The sequence below is a fragment of the Borostomias antarcticus genome (assembly GCF_949987555.1).
Source record: "Borostomias antarcticus genome assembly, chromosome: 9".
Lineage (NCBI taxonomy): Eukaryota > Metazoa > Chordata > Actinopteri > Stomiiformes > Stomiidae > Borostomias > Borostomias antarcticus.
This window is the reverse complement of record NC_140242.1, coordinates 20181967-20194466: the sequence shown is the minus strand read 5'-3', so window position 1 is coordinate 20194466 and position 12500 is coordinate 20181967. Positions and strand designations below refer to the sequence as shown.

The 12500-nt window shown below is 52.0% G+C and overlaps 1 protein-coding gene across 1 annotated transcript in view; it reads right to left on the bottom strand.

The window, feature by feature from the left end:
• kdm6a (lysine (K)-specific demethylase 6A) overlaps positions 1-12500 on the bottom strand; it is a 54058-nt gene that overhangs the window by 9181 nt on the left and 32377 nt on the right. The window contains exons 13-21 of the mRNA XM_084443243.1: positions 12337-12483; positions 11284-11376; positions 8576-8653; positions 7859-7966; positions 7160-7588; positions 5577-6562; positions 2755-2884; positions 1383-1488; positions 1-60 (exon numbers count right to left, since the gene is read on the bottom strand). The exon at positions 1-60 is cut by the window's left edge and continues 146 nt beyond it. Of these exons, the coding sequence (XP_084299369.1) occupies positions 1-60; positions 1383-1488; positions 2755-2884; positions 5577-6562; positions 7160-7588; positions 7859-7966; positions 8576-8653; positions 11284-11376; positions 12337-12483 (2137 nt within the window). The remainder of the gene's footprint in view (positions 61-1382; positions 1489-2754; positions 2885-5576; positions 6563-7159; positions 7589-7858; positions 7967-8575; positions 8654-11283; positions 11377-12336; positions 12484-12500) is intronic.

The window sequence follows — 12500 nt, the reverse complement described above, 5'->3', positions numbered from 1 at the left end:
CCTCCACCAGGTGGTCCGGGTTAGCGTCCACCAGGGTCTTAGTGGAGAACAGACCCAGGTCTGGGGGAGGGGGGGAGAGAGATGGGAGGGGAGGAAGGAGAGACAGGAGGGAGGGAGAGAGATAGGAGGGAGGGAGGGAGGGATAAGAGGGAGGGAGAGAGATAGGAGGGAGGGAGGGAGGGAGGGAGGGAGAGATAAGAGGGAGGGAGAGAGAGATAGGAGGGAGGGAGAGATAGGAGGGAGGGAGAGAGAGATAGGAGGGGAGGGAGGGAGAGATAGGAGGGAGGGAGAGAGATAGGAGGGAGGGAGAGAGAGATAGGAGGGGAGGGAGGAGAGATAGGAGGGAGGGAGGGAGGAGAGATAGGAGGGAGGGAGAGAGATAGGAGGGAGGGAGAGAGAGATAGGAGGGAGGGGAGATAGGAGGGGAGGGAGGAGAGATAGGAGGGAGGGAGGGAGGAGAGATAGGAGGGAGGGAGAGAGATAGGAGGGAGGGAGGAGAGATAGGAGGGATAGAGAGATGGGAGGGAGAGAGGGAGGGATAGAGAGATGGGAGAGGGAGGGAAGGATAAGGGGATGGAGACGAGGACAGTAGAGAAGGAGGAAGAGATGGGAGGGAGGGATAGGAGGGAGAAATAGGGGGATGGAGGGAGAGATAGAGGGATGGAGGGAGGGAAGGAAGGAGAGACAGAGAGAGACGGTAGGGCAGGGAAGAATGGAAAGATGACCGCGGGGAGGAGAGAAAGGGAGGAGGGAGAGAAGGACAGAGGTAACACTCACACACACATATCTTCAAGATCTTCAGTATCCCTCTCTCTGTGTGTGTGTGTGTGTGTGTGTGTGTGTGTGTGTGTGTGTAGATGTACCAAACATGCAATGACAGTTTCTGCTTGCAGGTGGTGCTGTTGTTTTACATATCAACTTCTGTCATTGCACACACGCACACACTCACACACACACACTCACATAAACAAGCACAGAGACACACCCACCAAGACATGTGAGAGGGAAAACAGAAGACACACAGTTACACAGTCAGTTTTTCTCTCTCACACACACACACACACACACACACTCAGTCAGGCAGTCACATAGTCACATAGTTACACACACACACACAAACACACACAGTTACACACACACACACAGTAACAGAGTGAGCTGTCTGTCACCACAGTTTTGGAGGAAACAGCTCAATTCAAATTCATATAAAATACAATATTTATTTCCTCTTCATCACTAGACAGCGCAGCGTGGAGTCAGACTCACATGTATGCATGTGTGTGTGTGTGTGTGCGTGTGTGTGTTAACAGAGTGTGTGTGTGTGTGTGTGTGTGTGTGTGTGCGTGAGACTGTGTGTGAGTGTGTGTGTGTCCTGGCCTTACCCAGTTTGAGCGCTCCAGCCAGTCCTCTGATAACAGTAACAGGGTTGGCAGGGTTTGTACAGAACTGGTGCAGAGGAGGGAAGAAGGCATCTCTCTTATTCTCCAGCTGTAAAACACACACACACACACACACACACACACACACACACACACACACACACACACACACACACACACACACACACACACACACACACACACACACACACAGCAGAGGTTTGAGTCATTTTAGAGAATACAATACAGGTCTGAAATATACTTGTAGTGGTAGCAGCTATCTTGACTGTGTGCCAATACCGTTCAGCAATCCGACACATGGTTTTACTCTTGGAACAAATAATAATTCAATATATGGACACATTAAACACACTGTATCCAGGATTAATGTAATCTTGGCACTCAGACTTTGCACTTTCGTCATCTTCATCATCATCACAGTCATCATGTGAAATTCCATTACCCTTCAATCATGTTGATATTTCTTCAATAAATATATCAACGGGTTTTGAGCCTTGTTAGATTTTGTTGAACGGAGACATTTTCCTTGGAAGCGAATGAAGAGAGCGGTGTTTGCTTGCCTGTGTATCCCTTCCTTTTGAAGCCTTTCAATTATCACTGAGATTCTATTCCTTCAACAGCACGGTGCCCATCATCCATTTACAACAAATGTGTACTGTCGCTTTAAGAAAAGCTGCTTCAGCGTTGAGGGCTGTGTGCACTTGTCTTTGTCCAAACAACAACACAACCGCAATCACGTGACAAGTTTAATGATCATCTCTTTCTTCAAATCAAGGTTGAGCTCTTCCACACTGCTGACATGACTGTTCAGGTAGAACCAGGCTCTGGAGCATCTCAGCCTCTGAGTCTGCGCCCTCGTCACTGGTGTGTGCGTGTGTGTTTGTGTGTTTGTGTGTTTGTGTGTGTGTGTGTGTGTGTGTGCGTGTCTGCCCCTCACACATATCTCTGCTGAAGCATTTGAGAGATCACTACTGATAGGAAAGGCGAAAATTGACAAAATCTTATTACAAGTTAAAAATGGAGTTTGAGAGATAAAAGGTGCAAGGTAACGTTTATTTAGTCAAAATAAATAGAAAATACACTTTCTTAATTTCTCAAACACCGAACCGACCCGGAAATACTTAATTGGTCACAAAGCAAACTTGGGCTGCGGTTCAAACCCCTGGGCGGCCTGCCTGAGTAAAGTCTGTGTGTGGAAAACCCTGCAACACACACATGAACCAGGAAGGACCAAGATAGACGATGACAACAGCCTGGAGTCTTAACGCCCTGTGCAACAACAGTTTGTTTACACGGCGCGTCTGGAAAAACAACACGCCTGACACTTGGGGTTCAGCGTGGGGGCGGTACTCACGTAGATGCTGGGCGTGGGGGGGTTGAGCTTGTCCTTTGGCAGCGAGGGGAAGGGCGGGGGTGGCGGCCGGGGGGGCGGGCACTTGTCCAGGAGGACGCCGCTGGTCGAGACGCCGTTCTTACCCAGGCTCCTGCAGCACAGGAGACCATGTCACACGGGTCAGTTCAGGAGCCTTTAGCTGAAACAACGCCACTGTAAACGTGTAAACAATGCCGCTGTAAACTTGTAAACATCAACGCCGCTGTAAACGTGTAAACATCAACGCCGCTGCAAACATATAAACATCAACGGCGCTGTAAACATGTAAACATCAACGCCGCTGTAAACATGTAATCTATCGAGCCAACAGGTAGGAGAATGTGATGCATTAAATGCATGGCAGTTCCTTTGACAGACACACACGCGTGTGCGCGCACACACACAAACACACACACAAACACGGTTTTACTTCCTTTTATGAAGAGGTTGGTATAACTATAGGGACATGTACTTTGATTGTGAAAGACCTGCCTCAGGTGATAGACATCGTAGGCCGAGCTAGTTCACCAGCCTACAGGTGATCATGACCTACAATCAGGTGATCATGTCCTACAACCAGGTGATCATGTCCTACAACCAGGTGATCATGACCTACAACCAGGTGATCATGTCCTACAACCAGGTGATCATGTCCTACAACCAGGTCATCATGACCTACAACCAGGTGATCATGTCCTACAACCAGGTGATCATGTCCTACAACCAGGTCATCATGTCCTACAACCAGGTGATCATGTCCTACAACCAGGTGATCATGACCTACAACCAGGTGATCATGTCCTACAACCAGGTGATCATGTCCTACAACCAGGTGATCATGACCTACAACCAGGTCATCATGACCTACAACCAGGTCATCATGACCTACAACCAGGTGATCATGTCCTACAACCAGGTGATCATGACCTACAACCAGGTGATCATGACCTACAACCAGGTGATCATGTACTACAACCAGGTGAGCCAAGACAGAGCCAACACCTCGCGTCACAAAAACAGCTTCTTCCCCACAGCCATCAGCCTCGTCAGCAGGGCCTGTGTCTTGAATTTAGCATTTGTACTTTATGGGATATATATTGTATTCTGTATTTGCCCTGTCATGTCTTTGCACTGTCCCGTCCTGTGCTGCACCTTGTCTGACATCGTCTCCGTCGGCGTACGCACCGTTACTCTAAACAAACTCCTAGTGTGTGTGTGTGTGCATAAACATGGATAATAAACTGATCTGATGTGGATTAAGTCATGTGTGTCCAGGGAGGAGGGCCGGGCAGGGCAGCCTTGCTGGGCAGGATCTCCACACACCTGATTCAACTGACTAGCCGCTCCCAGTCACCACACGGCAGTAACCCTACGGCAACAGAGAGGGGACAAACACAGGGAGCAGGCCACCTGGCAAAATGACGCAGGCTTTCTAGCATCTTAAAGCAAAAGCCCACTGTGTGGAACCGGTGGTGTTCATCTGGCACACACACACACACACGCACACGCACACACACGCACTCACACACACACGCACATGTACTCACTCGCACGCACACACACACACACACACACACACACACACACCAGTATTTCCATATCGTGCCGGTCTATGTGTCCGGGAACATTTCTATGTCCCGGACAAACGGGAGAAATTCTGGTCTTTATACTGTATTATTTATTTTGACTTGTCGGCCTGTTGGCCTTCTTCAGAATCTCTCAGGCCAACAGGCCGAAACGTCCAAATAAAATAACTGCATATGGAGCCAGAGTGTGCAACACTTTTTCTTCTGTCTCATGACCAGTTCTTCCAGTGATCATCACCTCACAAGAGTACCTTGGTGTGCGATACCTAGATTTTCCCGGACAAAAAACGGCAATTGCTGGTAAACGGAAACCCTGACAGACACGGACGCACTCGCACAAACATACACACGCACGCACTCACACACACACACACACACTCACACACATACTCACACACACGCACATGTACTCACACGCACGCACACTCACTCACTCACTCACACACGCATACTCACACACACGCACATGTACTCACTTGCACACACACACACGCACTCTCTCTCTCTCACACACACATACACACACACACTCACACTCACACGCATGCACACACCAAGAAATAGGTTACACCAACACACACACAAACACAAAAGCATGCTGACATGAAATCGCACACACACTCCACACCCACTTAAACCAACCAACCACACAGACATACAAGCCACCTAGCCATGACCACAGCCCAGCCCCCCCCCCATGACCTACATGAGAGGGACCGGCTCGTCATCCTGTAGAATCAGCACCTTCCACACACGCAGCACCCAGCATTGTAATAAACACACAAGACTATGTGGGCTTATAACACACCAGCACACTACCAAACTAAGAACACACCAGCACACTACCAAACTAACAGCTCTACAAAACTAAGAACACAACAGCTCACTATAAAACTAAGAACACAACAGCTCTATGAAACCAAGGAGACACCAGCTCATTAAAAAACTAAGAACAAAGCAGCTCAATGAAAATAAGAACACAACAGCTCTACGAAACTAAGAACACGCCAGCTCTATGAAACTAAGAACACGCCAGCTCTATGAAACTAAGAACACGCCAGCTCAATATGAAACTACGGACACACCAGCTCACTATGAAACTAACCAAACAGCTGACTTCCTTCCTAGTCTCCCTCTCTTGCATCACACGGCCAGTGCTACAGACAACAGGCATACAGCCAATCAGTCCACTTCTCGGACGCCAGCGCATCAGCTTACCGGCAGGCCCTGAGCAGCTCGTTGGAGCTGGGGTAGATGGACACAGACGACCAGGGCGCCAGCACCGAGGGCGCGGGAGGGGGCTGCGGCCCGGGGGAGGCCCCGCACGGCTCCGTCTTCACCGGGCTCCGGGAGTCTTCCGGCCCCCCGCCGTTGAGCGAGGGGGCCCCACGGGGCCCCGTGGCCGCGCCGCCTCCGCACGGGCTGTTAAGGCAGGCCAGGCCGCCGGGGGCGGGGGGCTCGGCCGAGCGGCTGGGGGAGGGGCTGGCAGCGGCGGACACGGCCGAGAGCGGCGAGGAGGTCAGGGAGCGTTCCGAGAGGGGCCTGACCCCGCCGCCGGAGCGGACGCCCGGGTGGATGTTGTTGACCTTCTCCGACGGGCCCTGGCGATCGCCGTGGTTACTGCTGCTGTTGTTGTTGTCGTCGTCGTCGTTAGTACTGGCTTTTCCCGTCAGTAAGGCCGAGAGTTGGGGATTGTCTGAACTGAGCGCGCCTGGAGGAGGAGGAGGAGGGGAGGAGCCGGGCTGGGAGGGGCTCGCCGAGCGGTCCGTCGCCCTTTGCTGGACGTGATTAGTCAATCCCTGTGCAGGGGCGGGGCCGGGACTGAGCGGCGTGCCCGCGGCAGAATGCCCGGCTGTGCTCTCGGGGCACAGGGCGGCCAATCCGCCGCCGCCGTTGCACCCTGGAGGCATGGTCTCTTTGGTGTGGGCCCCTGAGGTAGTGGCGAAGTGGGGGGGCGAGGAGAGGTGATTGGGGGTGGTGCCCGTCTGGGGGGAGGAGGAGGAGAGGGAGGAGGCGGAGGAGGAGGAGGAGGAGAGGGAGGAGGCGGGAAGTCCGACCTGATTGAGAACGCCGGCGCCGTCGGCGGCTGAAGACGTGGACTGGGCGGGGAAGGGGTGGGGGTGGGGGGAGGCGGAGGAGGAGGAGGAGAAAGGGGGTTCTCCATTGGGACCTGCCGAATGTGAACCTGGACCTTTATGAAGCCCCTGGAGACACAGAGAGAAGAAGAGAGGGAGGTGATCAGACCACAGGTTTACTGAACCATGAGGGAGGGGGGGCAAGAGAGAGAGAGAGAGAGAAAGAGAGAGAGAGAGGGAGAGAGCGAGGGGGAGAGAGGGGGGGTAAAAGAGAGACAATCAGATGGAGAGAGAGAGGGAGAGAGAGGGAGACAGAGAGAAAGAGAGGGAGAGTGAGAGAGAGAGAGAGCGAGAGACAGCGAAAGAGACAGAAAGACAGAGAGTAAAAGTGAGTGCGTGTGTGTGTGAGAGAGAGAGAGAGAGAGCGAGAGAGAGCGAGAGATATAGCGAGAGAGAGTGAGCGAGAACGAGAGAGAGAGTGCGAGAGAGATAGCGAGAGAGAGAGCGAGAGAGAGAGAGCGAGAGAGAGAGAGAGCGAGAGAGAGAGAGAGCACGAGAGAGAGAGAGCGAGAACGAGAGAGAGAGCGAGAACGAGAGAGATAGCGAGAGAGAGAGAGAGCGAGAGAGAGAGAGATAGCGAGAGAGAGAGAGCGCGATAGAGAGAGGCAGGCAGAGGAGGAGAGCTAAGACCCATCTGGAGAGCTTAGGCCAGGCCCTCTGGTGTACCTGAGTGGTGTTGGTGCGTTGCTGGCTCCTCCAGGCCTCCTGGGTGGTGCTGGCGCTGGAGCTGCTGCTGGCGGGGTTACTGTGACTGGTGGCTGTGCAGTTGTGAGGTAGAGAGTTCTGCTGCAGGTAAGGCACGTTTCCGTTAGTCCCGCCCCCTCCCGGCAACCCTCCCGGCCCCGCCCCCGGCCCCAGGGTGTGATTGTTGCCCCCGGGACCGACGCCGGCGACGTCCGGACTGGCTAGGCGCCCGCCGCCGGGGGCGGGGCTTGAAGAGCAGGGTCCGTTGCCCATTGGCTGGGCCGTGCAGGGGGGCCGGACGGCGGGGTGCGGGGCGCGGTGGGGGAGGGAGTTCGGGGTCGGCGAGCGGCCGGCCGAGGGGCCGTTGGGTAGGCTGGGCCGCATCTGCCCCGACGGCGCATGCTGCCTCATCTGACCAATCAGAGAGAGAGAGAGACAGCGAGAGATGGGGGAGGAGGGGGGGGTGAGTCACCATTAGAGAGAGGAGGTCTGCTGTACATCTGACCTGATTTGGTTATCCAAATTGTGTCGCATCAGAGCTCGGTTTGTCTTATGCTGATGTAAATCTCTGTATCATAACAGGTGTGGTGTTTGTGTGTGTGTGTGTGTGTGTGTGTGTGTGTGTGTGTGTGTGTGTGTGTGTGTGTGTGTGTGTGTGTGTGTGTGTGCGCGCGCGCCTACCTGCTGCTGATGCTGCTGCATTAGTGAGAACTGTTTCTCCAGTTGGTCCAGCATCTGCACCTGTGGGGGTTTCAGGCTGGCTCGGTTCGTCCGTAAATGATCCAGGAGCTGAGGGTCAAAGTTATGCCAGAGGTTAACTTGTGCACCTCTTTCTAAACCTCTGGAGCTCCGCAGGCCAGTAGTGCAAGATGCTACTGAAGGAGCTATCAGAATAAGTTGACTCAATAGATAAATAAAATGTATTCTGCTATAGATATTCTGATATGTGAGACTATTTACACTGATACTACCTAATGTGTGAACAGAGCAGAACAGAACAGAACAGAACAGAACAGAGGAGAGCAGAGCAGAGCAGAGCAGAGCAGATCAGAGCAGAGCAGAGCAGAGCAGAGCAAAACAAAACAGAGCAGAGCAGAGCAAAACAGAACAGAACAGAGCAGAGCAGAGCAGAGCAAAACAAAACAAAACAGAGCAGAGCAAAACAAAACAGAGCAGAGCAGAGCAGAGCAGAGCAGAACAGAACAGAGCAGAACAGAACATAGCATAGCAGAACAGAGGAGAGCAGAACAGAGGAGAGCAGAACAGAACAGAACAAAACGGAGCAGAACAAAACTGAGCAGAACAGAACACAGCAGAACAGAACACAGCAGAGCTGGGCATGACATGGCAGGGATGGGCAGAGCAGGGCAGAGCAGAAGAGAGCAGAGCAGAGCTCACCTGTAGTTTCTGAGGTGTGAGGTACCAGCCGGGGAGCTGCTGCTGACCTGAACTGCCGGTCCAGGACTCCGCTGGACTCTGGGAGAGAGATAGAGAGAGAGGACCAACAGTTCACAATCATGAATCCAGGGCTCGGGGGTTATTGGACAGACATTTCCCCTAAAATGGTCCTGGGAGCAAGCTCAGTTAGAAACCATTTACAAACTGTAGTTGGACTTGGTTAGGCCAAAGTGGTAGCAGGTTTGGGGTTAGAACAGTGGTCACAGTTGGGGTTAGAACAGCGGTGAGGGTTGGGGTTAAACTAGAAATACATCATGCCAACAGTGCTCTTGACCGCTCCTGACAAAAGTTGTCGTCCTCCCACCCCCAATTGTGAATACACCAAGCTGACAGTTGGCTCCTCATTTGCACTTTTCGTTCCGGGCGCGCGTGAGAATAAACAGCGTTCCACGTGACCTCTACACGCGTCATCGTGTAGATCAGAAATGGGAATAGCGCTGGATAGCAGGTTAAAAAACAACAACAATGATGTATGGATAGCAGGTAAACAAAACAACAGTCAAGGCTGGCTCAGACGAGAAGACAGCAGATGTACACACAGCAAGAACAGACAAGATGTCATAGTTTGACCGAAGCCAACGTTAGCACTGGCTTTATTGGGTTTAGGCTTACGGAATGGGACAAGGGCTGCCTCCTGTACCTAGCCTACTAATGTGAATACACCACCCTCCCAATAGCAAATTATATTGTCATTGTAAATCAGCATAAGCACTAGAGCTGCCCTCTGCTGTCTGTCTATGCCAGCAATAGATCTAAAGTCAAATGTACACTCGTCACATGCAATGATGATAAATGTTGGTTTTGGCCTGTTATGGGTTTTCACGCCATTCCAATGGAACAATGTTTTGTCTTTCATATTCTCCAAGTCCCGTTACGACATTCAGAGTGAGGCTGCATACATTTTTCAGACTTCTGTTTCTCTAGCTAGCCTTTGTAAAACATACCGTAGTTCGGTGCCATACAAAATGCTATGGGGCATAACTTGCTGTATATTTGGTGTAGAGACAATGTTGGTACTGACAGAAGGTCTGCTCTTTCCAGTTCTGCCCTGTTGTGTATCCAGTTGTGGATAAATCAGTTGCATTCTGCAGTCCCTCCAGAAAAACGCGATTATGCGATCGCATAATTCATTGCATAATCAGGCAAAAGGCACAGATTATGCAAGGGTCACATAATTTTAAAAAGAGTGCATTTTCACCGCGATAATCACTGATCTCCGCGCAATAAACTTGGAATATGCGGGGCTCGCTTGATTTCATACTTCCCGCATTTTTCTGCTTTAAAAACTTATTCACCTCGTTTGTAGGGTTGCCACCTTCAATGGGGAAAGATAAGGGACACCTTGCCAGCAGTCCCATGCTCACGGAACACAAATCAAGCAGGGGTCTGGGGGTCCTCCCCCATTAGATTATGAGTGTCAGACATCTTATTCCCTGCATTCTAGTGAATTGCACCAATTTATGTTTAATGCATCAAGTTCAAAGTCCTCTGCTATTCTCATCATGAATGAAGGAAATAAATAGCCAATAAGAGTAGGCTAAAGCACAGCTGCATCGATTATATTAAGATCAAATCAATAAACATCAGATCATAGACATGGGCAAAATGTTTGGTCTGATAAACTTGGAAATAGCAAATGACCTGGATGACTGCAGAGACCAGACCCTGGCATAATGGTTGTTTATAAGTTTCATCATCACTAAGTTTTAAGGCTGCCTCCAATCATGACGCCGGTCTATTACCGTACCTGGTCTAGGCACGCTCGCATAGGCTATGGTTTTGTTATTTCTCGTATCATTCCAAGCATGTGAAGAGGTAGTAGTGTAGGCTATATGCATTAGAGTGGGGTGTGCACGAAAATACAGGACAGGTTCTCGCATATTCTCGCAGTATTCGCAAGTTCCCGCAACTTCAGAAAATCACCGCATTTTCAACGCATAAAATCACATAAAACCCTGCATAATCATGGATTTTTGCCTGCATAATCAAGGATATTTGACCACATAATCAAGGATTTTTGCCCGCGTTTTTCTGGAGGGACTGATTCTGGAAAGGCTTCATCTCTGTGTTCAATAGAGCCTCTCAATGCCATGGCTGTCAACAATGGCAATGATACTTTGAGAAAGCAGCAGCGGTAGAGTCTTCTTTATTCTCCCCCCCAGGAGTTGAAATGCTGCCCCACCGAGCCAACGGTTCCCGACGGTTAGAACCCACACTATTCTCGTCGGAGCTTCGGTTTGGTGTATTTCTGGGTTTAGAACAGTGGTAGCAGGGTTGGGGTTAGAGCCACGGTGTACTACTGCACCTTAGCTGGGCTGGCTGTATGTTAGCAGGGTTAGGGTGTTAGCTGGGCTGGCTGTATGTTAGCAGGGTTAGGGTGTTAGCTGGGCTGGCTGTACGTTAGCAGGGTTAAGGTTAGGGTGTTAGCTGGGCTGGCTGTACGTTAGCAGGGTTAAGGTTAGCGTGTTAGCTGGGCTGGCTGTACGTTAGCAGGGTTAAGGTTAGGGTGTTAGCTGGGCTGTCGGTACGTTAGCAGGGTTAGGGTGTTAGCTGGGCTGGCTGTACGTTAGCAGGGTTAAGGTTAGGGTGTACAGTACCTTAGCTGGTCTGGCTGTACGTTAGCAGCGTTAAGGTTAGGGTGTACTGACCTTAGCTGGGCTGGCTGTACGTTTCCTCTTGGCCGGGCTGGCCAGGCCATCTGGGTGACCGCTGGTCTCACCCCCCTGCTGGGGCTTACACGCCTGGAGAGGCAACGAGGAGGGAGGGGGAGGAGGAGGGGGAGGAAGAGGAGGAGGAGGAGCACAAGCAGGAGGACAGGAGCAGGAGCAGCAGCAGGGAGAGAATGTTTATCTAAATGCACAAAATGACTTGACCGCAGCATCAACACGACAGTCGTATGTGTCTGAATCATAAACGGTCTGATTCTCCGCATGCGAGGGCGAGAACGGCGTCCTGTCTGTTCTTCTTGGCGGGAGGAATGAGATGAATCGGAGGTGAAACGTGAGAAACCAAAGCGTTGGGGTCGCCACTGTTTGGCGTCAGGGCGCCCTGCCGTCGGAGCTCCCGCGCCAAACAGTCTCCCAAGAAGAAGGCGGACAGAGACGCCCGACCGTGTATGATTCAGACCGCGGGGTTGACGCGCCGCCATGGCCGCCGCCGCACGGGCTGCCGTTAATAATCACCGAAATCAGACATCGGAGATAATCAAGAATAACACATTCACTCGCTCACGCCGTGTAGAGCGGCTAGCTGTGTTGAGGGGATGGGTGAGTGGAGGCAGCCCTGTACGATGCACTCTACTGTCTAGGGTAAAGGAACCACCCGCTTAACTGGACTACAGGACTACTGTTCTACGTTAGAGAGAGAGAGAGAGAGGGGGGGGGGGGGGGGGGGGGTGTTCTACCTACGGTACCACCTGGAGGCCCCGGCCCAAATCAACCCATGAACCCCCCTTCCTCCCAACCGTTTATGGAGACCTGAGTGGATTCGACGACATCGGCAGAATCGTTACTACTCATCGTCTTATTGGCTGGTTGGAATTCAATCACACTGCATACGCTACACCGATCCCCTCAGGTCATGACCCAGCCCCCCCCCTCCCCCCAGGGTTCAGGTGTTGGTTTGGGCCGTGCCGCTGGGGTCAGTCGGTCGGTTAGTTAGTTCGTTAGTACGGTGGACGTCTGCCTGGTCTCGGGGCTCACCTGCTGGGGCTGCTGGCCAGCGCTCAGGGCCTGTCCCTGTCTGGAGGTGAGCTCAGCAGGGATGGGCAGGCTCCACGCCTCCTCAATACTAGGAAGCATTTTACTCTTACTCTGCAGACTACCTGGCTGAAGGTTACACAACTGAGCCTATGGGAGAAATGGTG